Here is a 17103-nt window from a genome sequence, read left to right on the forward strand (position 1 = left end):
TTGCGTTGTGTTTCGTTGTATGAGTGAGGTTACCGGAGGACCAATTACCCGTTTTCCGATCTTCCCAACCCGATTACCCAGCAACCCTTTAACCCCCAAAAGGCCAGCAACGCACTTGTAATGCCTCTGGTGTTTCGAGTGTTTATGGGCGGTGGCGATTGCTTACCATGAGGTGATCCGTCTGCTCGTTTAGTTTGTCTACAAAACCAGGGACTTTTTGGCTTTCTAAAAATTATTTTATACCTGTACTTGCAGTCCATCAAAGCTTTTCTTTTAATCCAACAAAAAATTTATCCGATTTGAGAATCACTAAATTGTTGATGAAGCGAAAGAGGTGTGTAAGAGTTGTAGCAATTGACATTCCATTGTCACTGTCTACCCCATGGAAGACAGGTGTGAGGTTATGTATGTATGTAGAATCACTAAAATAACAAGTACCTAGTCATGCATAGAAACAAATTAATCCAAACAAGTTAGTTAGCATACGGCTCATCTACCATCTCACTTCCCAGGATCACGACAGCTGCATATTCATAGGCTTGCAACCAAACTTCAGGCAGACTTGAATGGTTTATTCAACTATGCTAATACAATGTAAAGAATACTACTTATTTACATGTTTTCATTTATCTTATCTTAGTAAATGGGCAGGATTCCAAAACTTCTAACGATTCCTTCGGTGCTTTAAACCGAAATGGTTGGCTTATTCTTTGGCATTCAGTTTATGTTGTGCGCTTTGCTCTGACAATTGCAAGAGGGGTTATAAACATCAGACTTTGGTGCTATTGTGGTATGCAAAAAAATTGAGTTCTTAAAATTATTTTTGTGTTGGAGAGTCTGTTTATCTGTATATTCGAGGATGAGATAAGAGCCGACCATAGCACGTGAAATCGCGCAAGAATGGCTCTAGTAATTAATAAATTATGTGACGTGGTGTTGTGACTAACTAAAGATGAACTCTTTTCTACAATGCTTTTTGGTACTAAAAGTAACTTGTCGAAAATTGATTATAATATTCTACTCATTTCGTTATTCAATATAGAATCCAGCTAAAGTGGATTTGGAAAAATCATCAGCGTTAGCAAGCATTGCATCAAACTAATATTATAAAAGTGAAAGTTTGTTTGTTTGGATGTTTGTCCATCAATCACGCTGAACGGACTTTGGTATACAGACAGGGTAGTTGATTTGGGTGATAGGATACTTTTTATCCCACGAGAACACGGGCAAAGCTGCTAGCAGAAATTAGTTACTAATAAAAATGTTAAACACTACGAATCCTCCTTCAATATTAAAATATCCATACAAAAAGTACCCACAGAACAGAAGTTCGGTAAATCCAATAAATTACGTTTAATTGTCCGCCATTTTATGTGTCTTGTTTTAAGCGGTGTTCAATTCGTTCTGATTTATAGATTCGCATTGTACGAACAGAAGAAAAGTGATATTGGATAATAAATTGTCTTGCGAAGTACTTTATTGAGTCGAATTTACTCAGGCCTTGGTTCAAGAGGTACCAATATAACAATATTAGGAATTTTCGGAAGATTAGACAATGATATTTGACTTACATGCATGTAGGCAGATTTATCATATATCAACAGCCATTACTACTAAATGGGCACTACCGACCAAAGTCTCTTTTCACATGGAGAAGGTTAATCACCACGCTTACTCGGTGAGTGTTGGGGATTTCAAATGTATAATTATTGGAAACGGTGTTTAAATAATCTGAGAAAGTAGATATAACTTGAAAAACTCACATTGGTACTTGCCGTTGGTCTAATACCCATTTTTCGCCAAGATAAGAGCAACAACTGTTTTATTTTGCTATATGCATGGCCATATCTTCAGAGACAGTGCTATAACTAAGAAACACAAAGTGCTCAAGCCGAGAATCGAATCCAAAACTATGTAAAAATCGAATACAAAACACCTCTCCCATACTAAAGTATACTAAAGTATGGGAGAGGTGGGTATACCAGCAATATTGTAATCTCTTACCAAAAAACAATAATTTTATTAACGTGTGTTCTTAATATTCGTCTCGAAATTAATTTAGCCATTCTCCACCTATTTACTTGATTCACAGTTTAGGCAGGCCGCAGACGAAAAACCTATTAATCAAATCCACCTTTTTATGGATGCCAAGTAAGTATTATCTTTTGTAGTTGCCCTTATCTTCAATTAAGGTTTGAGGTTTTGCCTGAAATCATATATTTGGGGATTATTTTAGGATTACTCTCATTTTTCTTGAAGTTCATTGTAATTAATGTTGTCCATTTATTTTTACATCGCTCTAGTTTTTGTTTAGTGAAAGATGGTACAGAATATTTGTTTTTCAACTTATATAACATTAGTTTAGTTATCAAAAATTCTATATAGAAAACTAAAGAAAAGGAAACTAAATAAAATCCCGTTAGTACAACTTCTTTAACATACGTCGTAAATATCAGTCTCCATACAATCTGTTAAGTATAGTCTTTCAAAGTCAACGGATTTACTTCATACGAAATTAACCATTACATACATATACGACGAACACATACCAATTTAAATAGAATTTTCTATATCAATAAGAACTAGAATGGCGTGACAGGTGCAGGTGCATATTTGATGCCCAATTTGATAGCCCACCTCCAACGGTAGTAAGATTATCATTTACTATGCCAATTTGATTTGAATTTAGATCAGGTGAATTGTATTTTCGAAGCGAATTCTTAGAGCTATAGATATTTGTATTGAGAAAAATTTATAGCATACAGTACCTATCACTATTTTTATCTGTTCAGAAAGTGATGACTTTTCTCACCACCTGCATGGCTATTATATGTATAGATTTTCATTCTTTAATAACTACAACGAATGCTTTATTTCCATTACCTATTATGTTTAATCTCTGTTTTTCTAAAACCAAGTAGTTCAACTCAACCAGTTTCGAGCCACACTCGGGACTCATATTCATGAACAGCATTGTACAACAAAAATCAAACAGATACGTTTTTAAGTCATTAAACACAATAATTAATTTAATATTATAAAATTATTTTTAACGGAACGGTTTCTGAGGAGCCTTAACCCATACCATCAGGTAATAATGAACTACGTGGCGTTGGGAAAACAGAGATTTTCCCAAAAGGCCAGACCAGAGCAATGACCCCTTTGGTGTTACAGACGTCCATATAGCCTTCAATATTTTGCTTTTATTTTTACTACCTCGGTGGACATGACAAAAACATAACTGCCATTTAATCCTGTAAATAAGTAGTAGGATACTCCACAAAAAAATCGAATCAAGTGACTCGTCCCAACGGTTTCCAGATCAGCTGGATAGGGGAAGCCTATGTTCAACAGTGGCCAGATTTGTGGCTCATATGATGACGATGCTGAAGTTGTGTAATATACTGACGTTCCTAATGATATCACATGATTTTCCTTCCTATTGCGCTTCTAGTTACATTAGTAATTATTCTAATTAACATCTCATTCAGGTCAATTCGAGCGTATATAATTTTAATTGAGTTTCATCTAAATCCGTCCGTTTACAAGTAATTATAATTACCATAGTGACTGTGGCGTAGATGTCCATTTGTGTACCAAATGACATGAGATGTGTAGCGTGTAATTATCATCACTTAATTCTTTGACGTTTCAATAGTGCTCTAATTCAAAGATATTCTTTGAAATAGATGCTTCTGATCAGTGATTTTTTTCTCTCGTGCCATGATTTCCTCATTGGTTAAGTGGTATATTCATTGTTCACATAGTAATTCTTTGCGAATTTAATTATAATAGCAAACCCGGCGAACTCCGTTTCAGTGATTTTCTGTTTTCCCTCAATTTTCTTCGCTCATAAACTTCCTCATTGGCAACGAATGCAAAATTCATGGTTCGTGCATTCTGGAGTTTTCGGATTTACGACTTATCTAATATAATATTTCTGTATATTTATTACTCAATCACAGTCTGAACAGCCGAAGGGTTCAAGATGAAATTGGAACAAGCATAAATTATGATCTGCAATAACACAAATGCTACTTTTCTCCCACAACCGCTAACAGAAACTACTTTTTATAATAATGGAATTAAGAATCGAAGCTGTCTTTCTATGGGCTCACTTTCCAGCAGCCACGATAGTAACCCTTTAACTGACAATATTTAAACAAATTCAACAAAACGTACTGCATACAATAAAATGATGGTTGTTTAATTTTTTAATATTCATTACAGCACACTCCACAGCTATTTTTTCCGCTCATTGTTCTAAAACGAGAAATAGAATTGAATTGGCAGTTGTTATTAAACATTTATTTTTCATCCTAACATAAAACAATCCCATGATTTACACGTGCTGAAAAAATAAATAAATTCAAGTTTTATTCCAAAACATTTTTAAAAAACATGATTATTTATTTTACGGAGCATTCTAAACAATTCAAACAAAAACTCGATTAAAATCCAGTCAAAAGTGTGCCGAGTCACCGAAATCATTTTCAATCAAACAACACGAGGCAAGTTGGCGCTGGACTAAAATCAAACCTCAAATCACACACAGCCATTGTCCCCACGGCACAGAGTCGGGCACAAGTGAATTGTAAATTGTTCAGTGCACCCAACTGTATTTTCGCTCGCTAGCTCAAATCGCACCGATTGAATAAGCAACTGATATCGAGAGATTTGGCATAGCTACGGCTCAAGCGCTTAGCGTAATGTCGCGTTTAGAAATGTTATTTACACTTCTTGTTGGCCTCGTGTGTGCAATGCTGTTGAAGTATTGCTATGTTTCTAAGTGGCACAAAATTTTCAGAATATGTAGTTGAATGGATTCAATACAATTTTTTACAGCAGGCACTTTTAAAAACCCGTCATGGATACTATATCATCTATGTATCTGTTGATAAGGAAAACAGCAGGATGAAGTGAGACCTGAGTGAGAGAAATCAACATACCAACTTTGTGATTTTTAAGTCCAAATTGAACTTAAAATTATGTTATGCTCCATAAACAAAATTCGAAAAGGCACAACCTTTGTTCATCTTTAACCCCAATAACGTTTTTCAGCCATTTATTTGTTAAACAATCGACAATAATAGAGGCTGTTTGTTTAGACGCCCTCAATTCTTTTGAAAGGTTTGCTTAGAATAGCGGGTGTTCTGTTTTCATAAAGCCGTTAAGTTGATAAAGGGTGGAATAATATCAGTGCTAATTAAATGCACACAAAACAAAACAGGGGCTTTTGTCCACAACCTGGAGAAAGAAGGTCAAACCCAGTTACGAGTTGGGAACAAATGGACCATAATCCTTACCCAGAAAAGGCATGATCACTGGAAGTGGTCATCGGACCTATTGTCCTGTTTAAAATACGATCGTCCGCAGTGACAGTATGTTGGAAAATTCCTACTTTAAGTGTGATTGATAACGGGTAATTTTAGAAGTTTTGGGACCTATTGTATTGCATGCTGCCATCCCATTTTCATTGTGTTTTGAATTACCTACTTTAGGATTCGGTTCGATTTCTAAATGCATGTAATTGTATAGAATCGAGCGTCTCTTTATCTAATATGATGACGATAAAACAAGATTCGGTCCGAGTAAGTAATAATACCTTTATGGATATAACTTGATTAGTACAATCTTAAACTTACAATTATACAAAACACAATATTTTATATGACACCTTAACTTATGAGATTACTAGTTTTTGATAAAAACAAGTCTCAAAACTACATCTACGAATTTCATTTTTTTTTATTTATATGAACTGTATTCTTTGGCCACTATCAAGATCATTTCTACAAAAAGAAAATCCAAAAACATGATCATTCACGCCTTTAAATTAAGGGAGCAATGTCATTCCTCCTTCACTCCACTCCTAATTCGGAAAACTAGCCTTTTTCAGTCACTATTCTCATCCCACCCTTACGTAAGCAATTACGCACTTGGGGATCGTTAAAACGAGGGTTGGAATCGAGATAATTAAAGTTCCCTACAGTAGAGGGGTCAAACATTACGTTTAAATAATTAACTGGGTCTTCTCAACATACTTATTTAAGTGGTTATGAAAAGTTTCATATCCGGACACTGACGCCGTAAAGGGTAATGTCGGTAGAATATTGCCCTCGTTTAGTCCACTTACGCTGATGTTTTGAAACTAGTAAGGCTTATCCCTGTAGTACTTTAAAAACTATTAGGGACTGTTGAAGAATTAAGCACGGCTTAATGCTTGTTGATGTTCATTTTGCGGTTACAAATCTGGTTTACTACGTATTATGTTTTTAGGACTCGGATTTCTCAAATGATATTTAGATCGTAAGAGTGTAGAAACTAGGTACATCTGTTGTTGCACATTTATTCGATGCATTAAAACAGAATAATAACTATCTCGTAAAAGGGTTAATTAATCCGTCCGTTTGATCGTAAAAAATATGAGACACGTACTTTTTTTATTTCGTCATATAAGGTTACAATACTTAGCTAAAACGACGTTAAACGTAGGTGTGGGAGATCGCTTCCTACATCACGTTACCCTATAAAATCGTGACGTCATACTATATTTCAAATCAATGTATCGTGGAAAGTATTTAATTTTGTAAGAAAAGAAAAAATATGTGCCGAATATTTTTAAATTATCTACCTATATCTTTTAATATGGAAAAAAATGGAATAATGCCGTTTATAACATCTTGTTGCTGTCGTTAGGTTAATTATTCTTATGCTTACACACTTTTGATTGCCTCTGGCATTTCTAATAAAGCATCGCATGGAACCTGGAATAATGGATGACAATGAATTATAAACATCACTTAGCCTTTGATTACTGCGAGATACAATTGCAAATTAACTTGGTAGACTAAGTAACATTCAATCAATTAGGCCAAATGAATTAGGCCATGCTTACCGAATACACAATATTGCATTCATTTGCTCACTCATGTATGAATATTCGTCATTGCTGTACCTACTTACCTACTTGATACGTCTTAACAAAGCAATGTAGTTCATATTTTATTATCAACATAATTATGTACCAATTATTTATGCGCAGCAGAGGCCGAGTTGATTATGATTTCAAGTGTTTTAACTAAAAAAAAATTTTTTTTTTCGGTCGGGAAATTGATTCCGGACCTCCCTTACTTGACTGTAAATCAGACTACCTGTGGTGCGACCAGTTAAATGAATACAAAAGTAATAAAAACCTCTAACCAAACTTTAGTCTCAACTACTACGCTTGTTAATCAGATAATATCGTCGCAAATCCATAATAAGTCATACTCAGACAAACAAAACAATAACATTCTTTCTACTCGGTTCTTTTATAAATTGTACTCTACTTTGTCTTAAAAGTACAACTTTTAGTATTTTTTCATTAAGTTCCTCCAACAACTTAGCGAAAAATATATAGTACGTAAATACATTCCTTTATTTAAAAAAAATACTACACGAGTGTTAGCGCATTATTATTCTTATAAATAAGATTAATCAACTTCACTATGTTTCAATCAATGACTTATCTACGGCATCTGATAAGGTGGGACACTAAAGTAATTACCTAAGTTCTTCATGCATGATGAATGCTCGAATGTGCAATACACATAATTATGCCTACTCAATCTATTGATTTAGGCATCATTGAGGATAATTATATTGGTTAGATTATTATGTCTTACAGTAATGAAGTTTGGGATGCCTCAGGGAGTGTTGCTGGGTCCATCATATCACCGTACTTGTTTTGAATGAGTATATGTGATAAAAAAATATTATTAAATAGTTCTATTGTGAGCTTGCTGTGGCTTTCAAGTCTATAATTATAAATAAAAATAACTAAAATATCATATTGTACCTAGTTAATATTGATTGTAAAAAAATTAAAAACATCGATCATTGGCACCAAAACATCAAATTTTATTTGATAAAACAACAAACAACTATCAAATTTGTTTGATAAAAATAATATTGTAATACAGTCCAATAACCAAACGAACACTTCCCGTAGTGTTTCCACCGAAAACCTACAATTTCCTCTATCGCCATGTAAAACAATAAAATCAACGAAAAACCCGCTTTCAACCTGTAAGCAAATAACGTTTGTCAAAAACTTTTAAAAAATTTCTATCGAATTCGCCGATGCGCCGGTCTATGGAATTTTATGGGTTTTATCGTCCAATAGTTTTAAAATTTTGTTATACAACTTGTAACGAAGCGTGATTTTACAAAGCCTGCATCAAAACTAATTCTGAAATTATTGCATCGTTTGTTGTTCAATAAAACTACATAGAGTAATTGAAGTCTGCATAAATGTTTTCAATTTTGCAACCAAACCATTATCTATTGCAAAAATACAATGTAGATTTTGATAAAAATAAAGAAACAAAACGAGTTTTCCTTCCATCTACAAAGAATCCTTCTAAAGAACAACATATATTTTATACATGTACTTTCGTACGTTTTGAGGTAATTGGTCAATTTTAACTTCATCGATAAAAATAACACAACGAAATAACGTAGGTTTACATATGTCCCAAAACGCATTAAATATTATTATAGTCTAGTTAGTACAAACATGTATTCTGACAAGACAAGAATGATGAATAATGTCTCCGATCAGGGTTACTGTTTACATTTCAATAGTATTTTCTGGGCCAAACTCAACCTAAAAAATGGTCAAAAATAGAACACAGCTCAATTTCCCTACTTCACAGTTACCAAACTAATGTTTAGTATCCGATACATCACTCTGCATAAAGCCGTGCCGCAAACTGACAAGTAAATTAAACTGTCGATCATGTTACACAAAATACCTACGGGAAAAGCCGTTTTGTGTTAGTTCCGACAATATTTTTATAAGAAAATTCTTTTAGTTTCAAATACAAATAACACACATAAGACATTAAAAAGAATTGAATGAAACAATTTTCAAATAATTATTAAAATTTTTAGCACGTTCATGTTCAGTAGTAAGAAGTAAAACATTTGATCTCGAAAACCAGACGCTTTTACTTAGTACAGATTAGCATAATAAAATCTCAATATTTTTTTTTTTTTTATGGAATAGGAGGCAAACGAGCAAACGAGTCACCTGATGGTAAGCGATCAGCGCCGCCCATGGACACCCGCAACACCAGAGGAAAAAATTTGTTTCTTGTACGATAATAAAAATGCAATATAACAAAAAAAAACTAAAATTCAACGGACGCGAAAAAATATTACAACAACCAATTGAATGATCACTGAATCAGTAGTCAGCGCAGTACCCTTTGTAACATTAGCCGTCCTTTTCATTACAAGGGAAACTTCAAATATGTCCGTATTCTTGATCTTCGATAAAATATGGTAGCTGTCCTGTTTCCAAGGATTATTATTACAGAGACGCCAAGAATAAAAAAGAATGTCAAAAAGGGATTTATTTGAAGCCCTTTTGGTGGTAAATGAGGTGGAATCGACGTCAGCATTATATCGTCTGGATTTAACGAAGGCATCGAATTGAGACGAACGCCTGCCAAAGGGAAATTTTGATAGGAATGGTGTGTGGTGTCACAGAGATTTGCAAGGTTGAACTCTGATCAAGTATCTTATTAGCAATTTGTATTCCGGTCTCGAAGTTTTATGTCGCTGGCAAGTTTTGAACTATGCTGTAGTAAGAACAGTGATAAAAATTGTCGTATTCACATCTAGGTAATTTCCACGAGTTATTTGAAGCTAGTCTTTGTACTGGATCAGTCTTTAACTCGATTTCATTCGATTTGTGATTTATTCAGGTAATTTTTTGATTGTGATTAGGGTTCCTATTGTGATTTTAAGTTCTCATTCGTAACTAAGAAAGAACACAAACATGAATAATGAGAATGAGTAGAATAATAATTACATCCTTAAAACGCTTAGAAACTTCGCAGATTTAGTACTTCCACCCAGAAATTAATTAGCGCCGAAGAATTTCAGGAAAACTCATGACAGTCTGAAGTGGTGATTCCATTCTCTTAAGTGTCATGTAATAGGTACCTAATTATTTCGCCGAGCATTCTCAAAACTATTAGTCGGCACTTTTATGAGAATATATTGGATCCTAGAGGTAGGTTATTAGATTTTTATTTCATTTCAAGTGCTAAAATACTTCGAATATATATGCTACTAGCTTCTGCCAGCAGCTTGGCCCGTGGGGTAAAAAGTTCCCTACCGAACAAAAAAAAACACGTAAATCGGACCAGAACTGTTTAAGTAATGTCGATGTTCAAATGTACGAACTATCGTGAAAATGACGTCGTTCAAGTACTTATAATGCTAATAAAATAAAAAGTAGTCAACCAATCTGAAACAAATTTCTATGGGACTTAAGTTGAGCCAATCCGCGTCGAACAAAAAACACACGCAAATCGGTCCATAAACCTCGGCGTAATCAGTGTACACACATAAAAAAAAACATACCGGCCCAATTGAGAACCTCCTCCTTTTTGGGAAGTCGGTTAAAAATTGTAATAAAATAGTAACATAGTTTAGGAAATAAAAAAATATTTTATTTATTTTATACTACCGTATGCGTTCTTATCACTTCATAAAGTTTTTACTTTTTTAATCCAATTATGGGATTTGATTACGAAGCACTTATGGTGCATGGTAAATAAAAAAAGATTTTATAATTTAATATTAATAGAATGAAAATAATTTGTCTTGTATTTTATGTTTTGATCCAGTTTGTAATATGCAGGGATTTTTATATTGGCATGTTTAAGCGAGATGACTTTTTAGTAGCACAAGATGTATTGTATAAGGAAGCAAATCCTTTTGGTTATACAATGGCGAGCTACGGGAGGTTATTCAAGTGTCCAGTAAGTATATACCCATATTTATGAAAAAGGGGAAAATCGTTCAAGGTCTTCTCCCGTCATGGGTGAGTTGAGAGGGTGTGTCAGACTCTTACTGACTAAAAACCACCGCATTCCTACTCCTGCTTTCCGAACTGGAGGCCGGTAAACCTGCTTGGTATTACGCAGCTGCGGATTGGGCATCAGCCCTATTGCGCCCCGTCTGTAGTGGTCTGATGGCTCTGGTCGGGCGGCGAGCTGTCCTTGCTCGCCGTCAGCAGACCCCTACTGGTCAGTGGTGAAGAAAAACATCATAAGTCAACGATAGGAAGTTCAATAAAGTACAACACGAAAGATAAGGTTTTGAAGTTATTATAGAGATAGAGGGTCCTTCGCAACAAGAAATAATAACATAACGTCACTTTAATTTCAGATAACTTTCTTCAGGGTAGTCGACCGTCTAGGTATGGGTCGGGGACCCTACACTTCAATTGTTCGTGGAGGTCTTGGAAAGAAATATATAAATGTGCGAATTAGATCAACATATAAACTACCTGTATCTGTCAATATTTACGTCGGCTGTGAAAACAAGAAGCCAAGAGCTGTGACATTCCCTAAGCGTCCAGAAGGAGCCACCACCAAAGGGATCGACGCGGCAGCGAATGGATCAGCAACGAATGAAACGGCACCTGAAGATGGAACACCAGATTCAAATAATGGTACGGCACCTGAAGGTCCAAAACCAGATTCAAATAATAATACGGACACTGGGGATAATAAAGACCCAAACGACCCAAACGGTGCCCCGGAACCAGAACCAGAACCAGAGCCAGAGCCAGAAGCAGAAACAGAACCACCTCCAGAGTAGAGAGGCGACCGAAGGCGAAAACGATCAATAACACTTTGCCATCCGTTCGACTAACGATCACTCAACCAACTGATAGTATCTATCTATACATACATACATATATACATATAATAAAACTGTAGAAAAGTTCGTTTTTGTTTTGTTCATCAATATAAAAAAAATAGCCAGGGTGTTAAAGAACAACCAATAGAACCCAATTCCAGCATTTTAAAAATTTGTGTCTCTTTGTCTGTTTATTTGTGCAGGCATCACGTAAAATGTACGAAAGCAATGAAGATAACTTTTATACACAATGATTGAACTTAACTTCAAGTAACATTTACAAGTAATACTGACAGAAATATTATTAATTTTAAAATAGCAAGCAAATCCTTATCAAGTTATGGTTTGTGTCACTAGTTCGGTGAATAGAAAACTGGACTTATATATTAAAATCATTTAAACTAAGTATATAAATTATAAGAAAACCTTTCTTGGTTTATTAGCTACCCAAAAATGTTAAATTATTAAAATCTCAAAAACAAATTAATAACTTGATGATAAGTAAAGTGTTAAGATAAAGAGTAATTTCAAAAGCATCTTTACTTTGTCCCTCCCGAGAATACGTCGAATCACAAGCCACCCTGTATAGACACCGCAGTTCTTAAATTGGTATTTTTCTATTTATTTCTTTACCAAAAATATACCATGTAAAATCAATCATGGGTCGTGAGCATAACAATAAAAATAAACATGCCAATTCATACTGATTTAATCACATGTTTAGTAATAACAGACCATATACATCTCCCACCAAGAATAGACAACCTATAGCCCGTGACAATAACAATTATTGTATTTACGATCACTTAATCTTCACACGACCCATTGAGCCAAGGGTACATAAACAAATTCCAAGGAAAATAAAGAGCATCGTTATATAAAAAGGAAATAGACATGCTCTATGAACATTTGCAGTTCAATCTCTAATTCGAACGGTCATAATGCTAGTTGGAATCATACAGCTTATCCTTATCGCATGTAAAATATTAGAAGCATCAACATCGAAAAAGATGCAGTCTTCTGATCTAGTTTCACACGACAGCATTCTAAAGACCGCAGATATGGCCAGAATCAAAAGTTTTGTTCAAACCATGAACCATTTCAACGACGATCAAACACCTCAGATGAAAGATCCAAGCAGTTACTGTCATACATTTAATACTTGCCACGAATGTGTGAAAAGTATGTGGTTTCCATGCGGCTGGTGTCACAACTATGGATGTACTGAAAGTCCTCAGACACTATGCCCTCGTGCAGAAACCAAAGCCGAGAAATCAAACATAACAGGAGAAATAAGAGCTTGTCCACGGGCGGAGCATGATGGACCCTTATTGATACCAGGAGGGGTAAGGGTAAATATGAAAATTAAGATCTATGTACCAGATCCTGCAATATATGAGCAAGAAATTATATGCCAAATAAAGCTACGAAATCGTCTAACCCATCTTAAAGGACTAATTCTAAATGACATCGTGTATTGTTATCCAATAGCTTTGGAACCACACGCAGTGCAATTTGGTGATACAGATAAAGGCACATTGACACTCTTATGGGGCGGAACTCAACCTTACTCGAATTCAATTGAAATTATTGTATACAACTGCGAACTATTAGCATCGGATTGTGAATCTTGTAGAATTATTCCATCTGTTTATGGATGTGGATGGTGTGATCAAACAGCTAAATGTGTGATTGGTGACAAATGTCCCAAAGATATGATGAAATGGACTCTAAATAGATTGACTTGTGAACATTATGGTAAGAGTTTATTATATGTCTAAGCACATACCAAAAACGTGAGCATAAACAAAACTTTCTTAACTAATGAAACACTAGTATGGAATCTCACTTTGATAAGTTAGATGGATGTATTGCATAAATGTTCAACTTGGCACCGATGTTCAGATTAATAAACATCAGTAAATCAACTTGCATATTCTAAATGAAAAAAAAACACCTAACGATGAATATTCTAGCAGGCAATAGTTCAGTATTCTTTGATATAAAGAATGATATCATTTACACATGTATTGTTTCATATCTTAATAGTATGTTGGTAAACATTAACGTATTCATAGGCTGAACAATCCTATGCAAAAATGTTCAGTACGCGTCTTGAGAAAGACGTGCCGGTGTGTTAGTGTCAATTTATAATTTTAAGTGAGTGTGATTCCAGTTTCAATTTTATTGTTCCAAAATTTAATATGTGTATAAAAAAAACTCAGAAGTAACTATTTATATTTCAGGAAAACCATATGCTATAAGAGTATAGTAAATCACTTAATTCAAAAACAAAGAAGATGTTAGATTTTTATAAAACGATCTGGATTATTTTTATACGCATACATTGTACTCAGCTATTTAACGCGCAGTTGTCCCAAATTGACTCCATCCAAGGTTACTGTACTTCGTTCAGCAGTTGTTGGGATTGTAAGAGGGCAGGAGCTCAGTGTGACTGGTGCCACGATGTCGGCTGTACGCATTACCCAAGTCTTCATTGCCCCCAAAAAGTATTTCTTGACAACACATGGCACAAGAACTCGATAGAAAGGTACTGTACCGAAATTGTGTCCAGTGATCCTATATTCGTCCCTGCTGATGTCAAAAAGTATATTAAACTGAATTTGAGGATAGATGATTTAACAATCTTCAAACGGAGTATTATGTGTGAAATACACGTAGAACAGTCAATAATACGAGTTAAGGCGAATGTTGGTCAGACTACGTTGTACTGTGATATGACTAACTTAAAAATTAGTCGGACGGTGTCTTTGGGCTATGTGAGACTCTTGTGGGGAGGCGTGGAACCATATTCGAACATGATACTTATGATAGTATACAGATGTCAATACATGGCAAGCACTTGTTATGAATGCCAAGAGCTGGATAAAAGATTCAATTGTGGTTGGTGCGAAGAAACTTCAAAGTGTATTCTGCTGGAAGAATGTCCAAGACAATTTGCGCCGTGGATAGATAGAAAAAGTTTGTGTGGTAGGTATAAAGACGTAGCTCACTATAACCAAAGGAATGTAGCAAAACTTGTAAATAAACAGGAATAGTTTGTTGTGAAACGTGATAGTGTTGCGTATTATGTTTTTATTAAATGTTCAATTGTCAGTGGGTGTGTATTATTTGACCACCATTTAAAGCGCCTCGAGGATTTGACGAGAAATTGGTATAAGTAAGAAAATCATTTAAGGTATTTCAGAAAATCCTAATGAAATGAAAGAAAGAAAAATAGTTTATTTGCACTGTTATAAAATTTTGCAGACAAAAATTTATAATTCAAAAAATACTTAAATAACTAAGCAAAGAGGCCAGTGCTCAGCTAAAATGCCGTATACTTATAAAATAAAAATGAATTACTCATATCATAAATAAATTAAAAGCCTCAAAAAGCTAAGTACTATAGATATTTTCAAAACAGTGTAATTCAACGTTCAGCTAAATCATAAACGTCTTCTGTATGCTCAAAATTATAATCTAAAACAACATTTTATATTAAAAGTAGGCTGCGCTACGTCACACGAAGAAGAGTCCCTCTGTGACTCGAAGCTAGTAAAGCTTTTCTCCATTAATTTACGTGAGTAAATCTTGATTTTTGGTTAATTTGGTATGTCTCACAATAGTTATTATAAAAAATATCTCATAAACTATTCTTATAAAACTTGTATTCTATATGGGCGTTTTAATCTGTTTGTTACACTGATAGTAACAGCTTATTTACATTGTTTAATACAATATTATTCAAAACTCAAAAGCCCTATGCATGATACATAACAAAACGCATTACAAACGACCTTCAAACATTCAAGAAAAGAGCGTACTCGTTTTAATGCGCCGGCAACGCACCTGTGACTCCTCTGGTGTTGCGGGTGTCCATGGGCGGCGCTGAACAGCTTACCACCAGGTGATCCGTAAGATTTCTGCTCCTATTCCACAAAAAAAATACAGAACCTCATGACTTACATCAAACAAAATCATGAAAGCAGATGGGTGTAAATGGCAAAGGTATCCCGTATTAAACCTTTTAGCATAATGAAGATTATTCCAATATCACTAGGCTGAACACTTTACTATCTGTGCCGAAACAAGATCTAGTAAGCGCGGGAAAATGGAACAGATGCTACAGCATTAAACGACTCCAGGTTACATTGCTATTGGGAAAAGAAAGGAGTATATCGAACGCTGTTTACTTTGATACGGCATTTTATGTAGACATTTATTTACTCATGCTGCGTCATTGATCGAGTGGCTATAAGGGATCTCGGGTTCGATTCCCGGGTCAGGCAAAGCTTTGCTGGAGTTTTTTCGTTTTGTCGAAAATTTTTCAGTGCCTAGTACCTACATTATGGCAATAGGTTCAACCTCTATTACATGGGGCTTATTAACACAAATGGTGAAAAAATAGTGTTGGTGTATACTGTACAGTGGTATTAACAAACACAACGCGACCTCCCATTAAAGCCGTGGCGAATCATTTTTAAAACACCTTATGTACTCTGCGGTCACTACTTCATGGTTTACATATAACACTGCTCGGCTATAAGTGTGGGAGAGCCATGCTTCGGCACGAATGGGCCGGCTCGATCAGAATGAAACCACGGCTTCGCGGATCGAAAACCAACGTGTAACAACGCTTGCGTTGTGTTTCGTTGTTTGAGTGAAGTTACCTACCAAGTTGTTAGAGGTCCAATGCCTTCCCAATCTTCCCAATCCCCGATTCCCCGATTCCCCAACAACCCCTAAATTCTTAACCTCCAAAAGGCCGGGAAGGCAGTTCTAATGCCTTTGAAGTCTCAAGTGTCCATGGACGGCGGCGATTGCTTACTAACAGGTGATACGTATGCTCATTTACCGGCGTGTTCCGTAAAAAACTTGAGAGAACAGGATAGGGTATATTTTTTTTGCCGCATCCATTTTGTATAACAATAGCTCTCAGCTACACGGCGCGGTATAAACGTCTGGACATTGATTTCTACAAATTGAGATTCTGTGAGTATATTGCGATATAAAAATCCTTTGCAGTAAGTAAATGAAATGAACAGACAAAGAACGAAATAATCTTCTAAGATCAAGTTGATGAAATTGACTGAACAGTAGGCGCGGAGGCTGGGCAACTGGCTACCATACAACGTGTTGCAGGTTCGAAACATTTCTTTCTATGATCCACAGATTATTGTTCCGGGTTTGGGTATCATGTGTATGTGAAAGTGTAAGTTTGTAGACGCATCCGTCAACGCAAATACATAATAATTTTTGCATGTTCGAAAATTTACAGTTGATTTTTGTAGGTGAGATAGAATTGTTAGATTCAAATTCAATCAAATCACTTTAATACATCTCTTGTACAGTATGGTCTACCAGATTTGTATTAGTGTTATTTGTGGATTTAGT

The 17103-nt window shown here is 35.2% G+C and overlaps 2 protein-coding genes across 2 annotated transcripts; both read left to right on the forward strand.

Moving 5' to 3' along the window:
- Positions 1–10555: 10555 nt before the first annotated feature.
- On the forward strand, positions 10556–11793 carry LOC118267923 (uncharacterized). Its single transcript, XM_035582179.2, has 2 exons — positions 10556–10820; positions 11230–11793. The coding sequence occupies exons 1-2, from the start codon at positions 10647–10649 to the stop codon at positions 11662–11664; spliced, it is 609 nt and encodes a 202-aa protein (XP_035438072.2). The 5' UTR covers positions 10556–10646; the 3' UTR covers positions 11665–11793.
- Positions 11794–12543: 750 nt separating this feature from the next.
- LOC118267922 (plexin A3-like) lies at positions 12544–14823 on the forward strand. Its single transcript, XM_035582177.2, has 2 exons — positions 12544–13464; positions 13953–14823. Exons 1-2 carry the CDS (start codon positions 12648–12650, stop codon positions 13976–13978), a joined length of 843 nt encoding a protein of 280 aa, XP_035438070.1. The 5' UTR covers positions 12544–12647; the 3' UTR covers positions 13979–14823.
- Positions 14824–17103: the final 2280 nt, after the last annotated feature.

This window comes from Spodoptera frugiperda, chromosome 6, assembly GCF_023101765.2.
Source record: "Spodoptera frugiperda isolate SF20-4 chromosome 6, AGI-APGP_CSIRO_Sfru_2.0, whole genome shotgun sequence".
In the NCBI taxonomy this organism is placed as follows: domain Eukaryota; kingdom Metazoa; phylum Arthropoda; class Insecta; order Lepidoptera; family Noctuidae; genus Spodoptera; species Spodoptera frugiperda.

Bases quoted from the DNA above. Each gene is read 5' to 3' on its own strand.
- LOC118267923 (XM_035582179.2), top strand. From the start codon at position 10,647: ATGAAAATAATTTGTCTTGTATTTTATGTTTTGATCCAGTTTGTAATA. The intron at 10,821-11,229 runs GTAAGTATATAC...CTTTAATTTCAG, and splicing joins GGAGGTTATTCAAGTGTCCA to ATAACTTTCTTCAGGGTAGT.
- LOC118267922 (XM_035582177.2), top strand. From the start codon at position 12,648: ATGCTAGTTGGAATCATACAGCTTATCCTTATCGCATGTAAAATATTA. The intron at 13,465-13,952 runs GTAAGAGTTTAT...TTTATATTTCAG, and splicing joins ATTGACTTGTGAACATTATG to GAAAACCATATGCTATAAGA.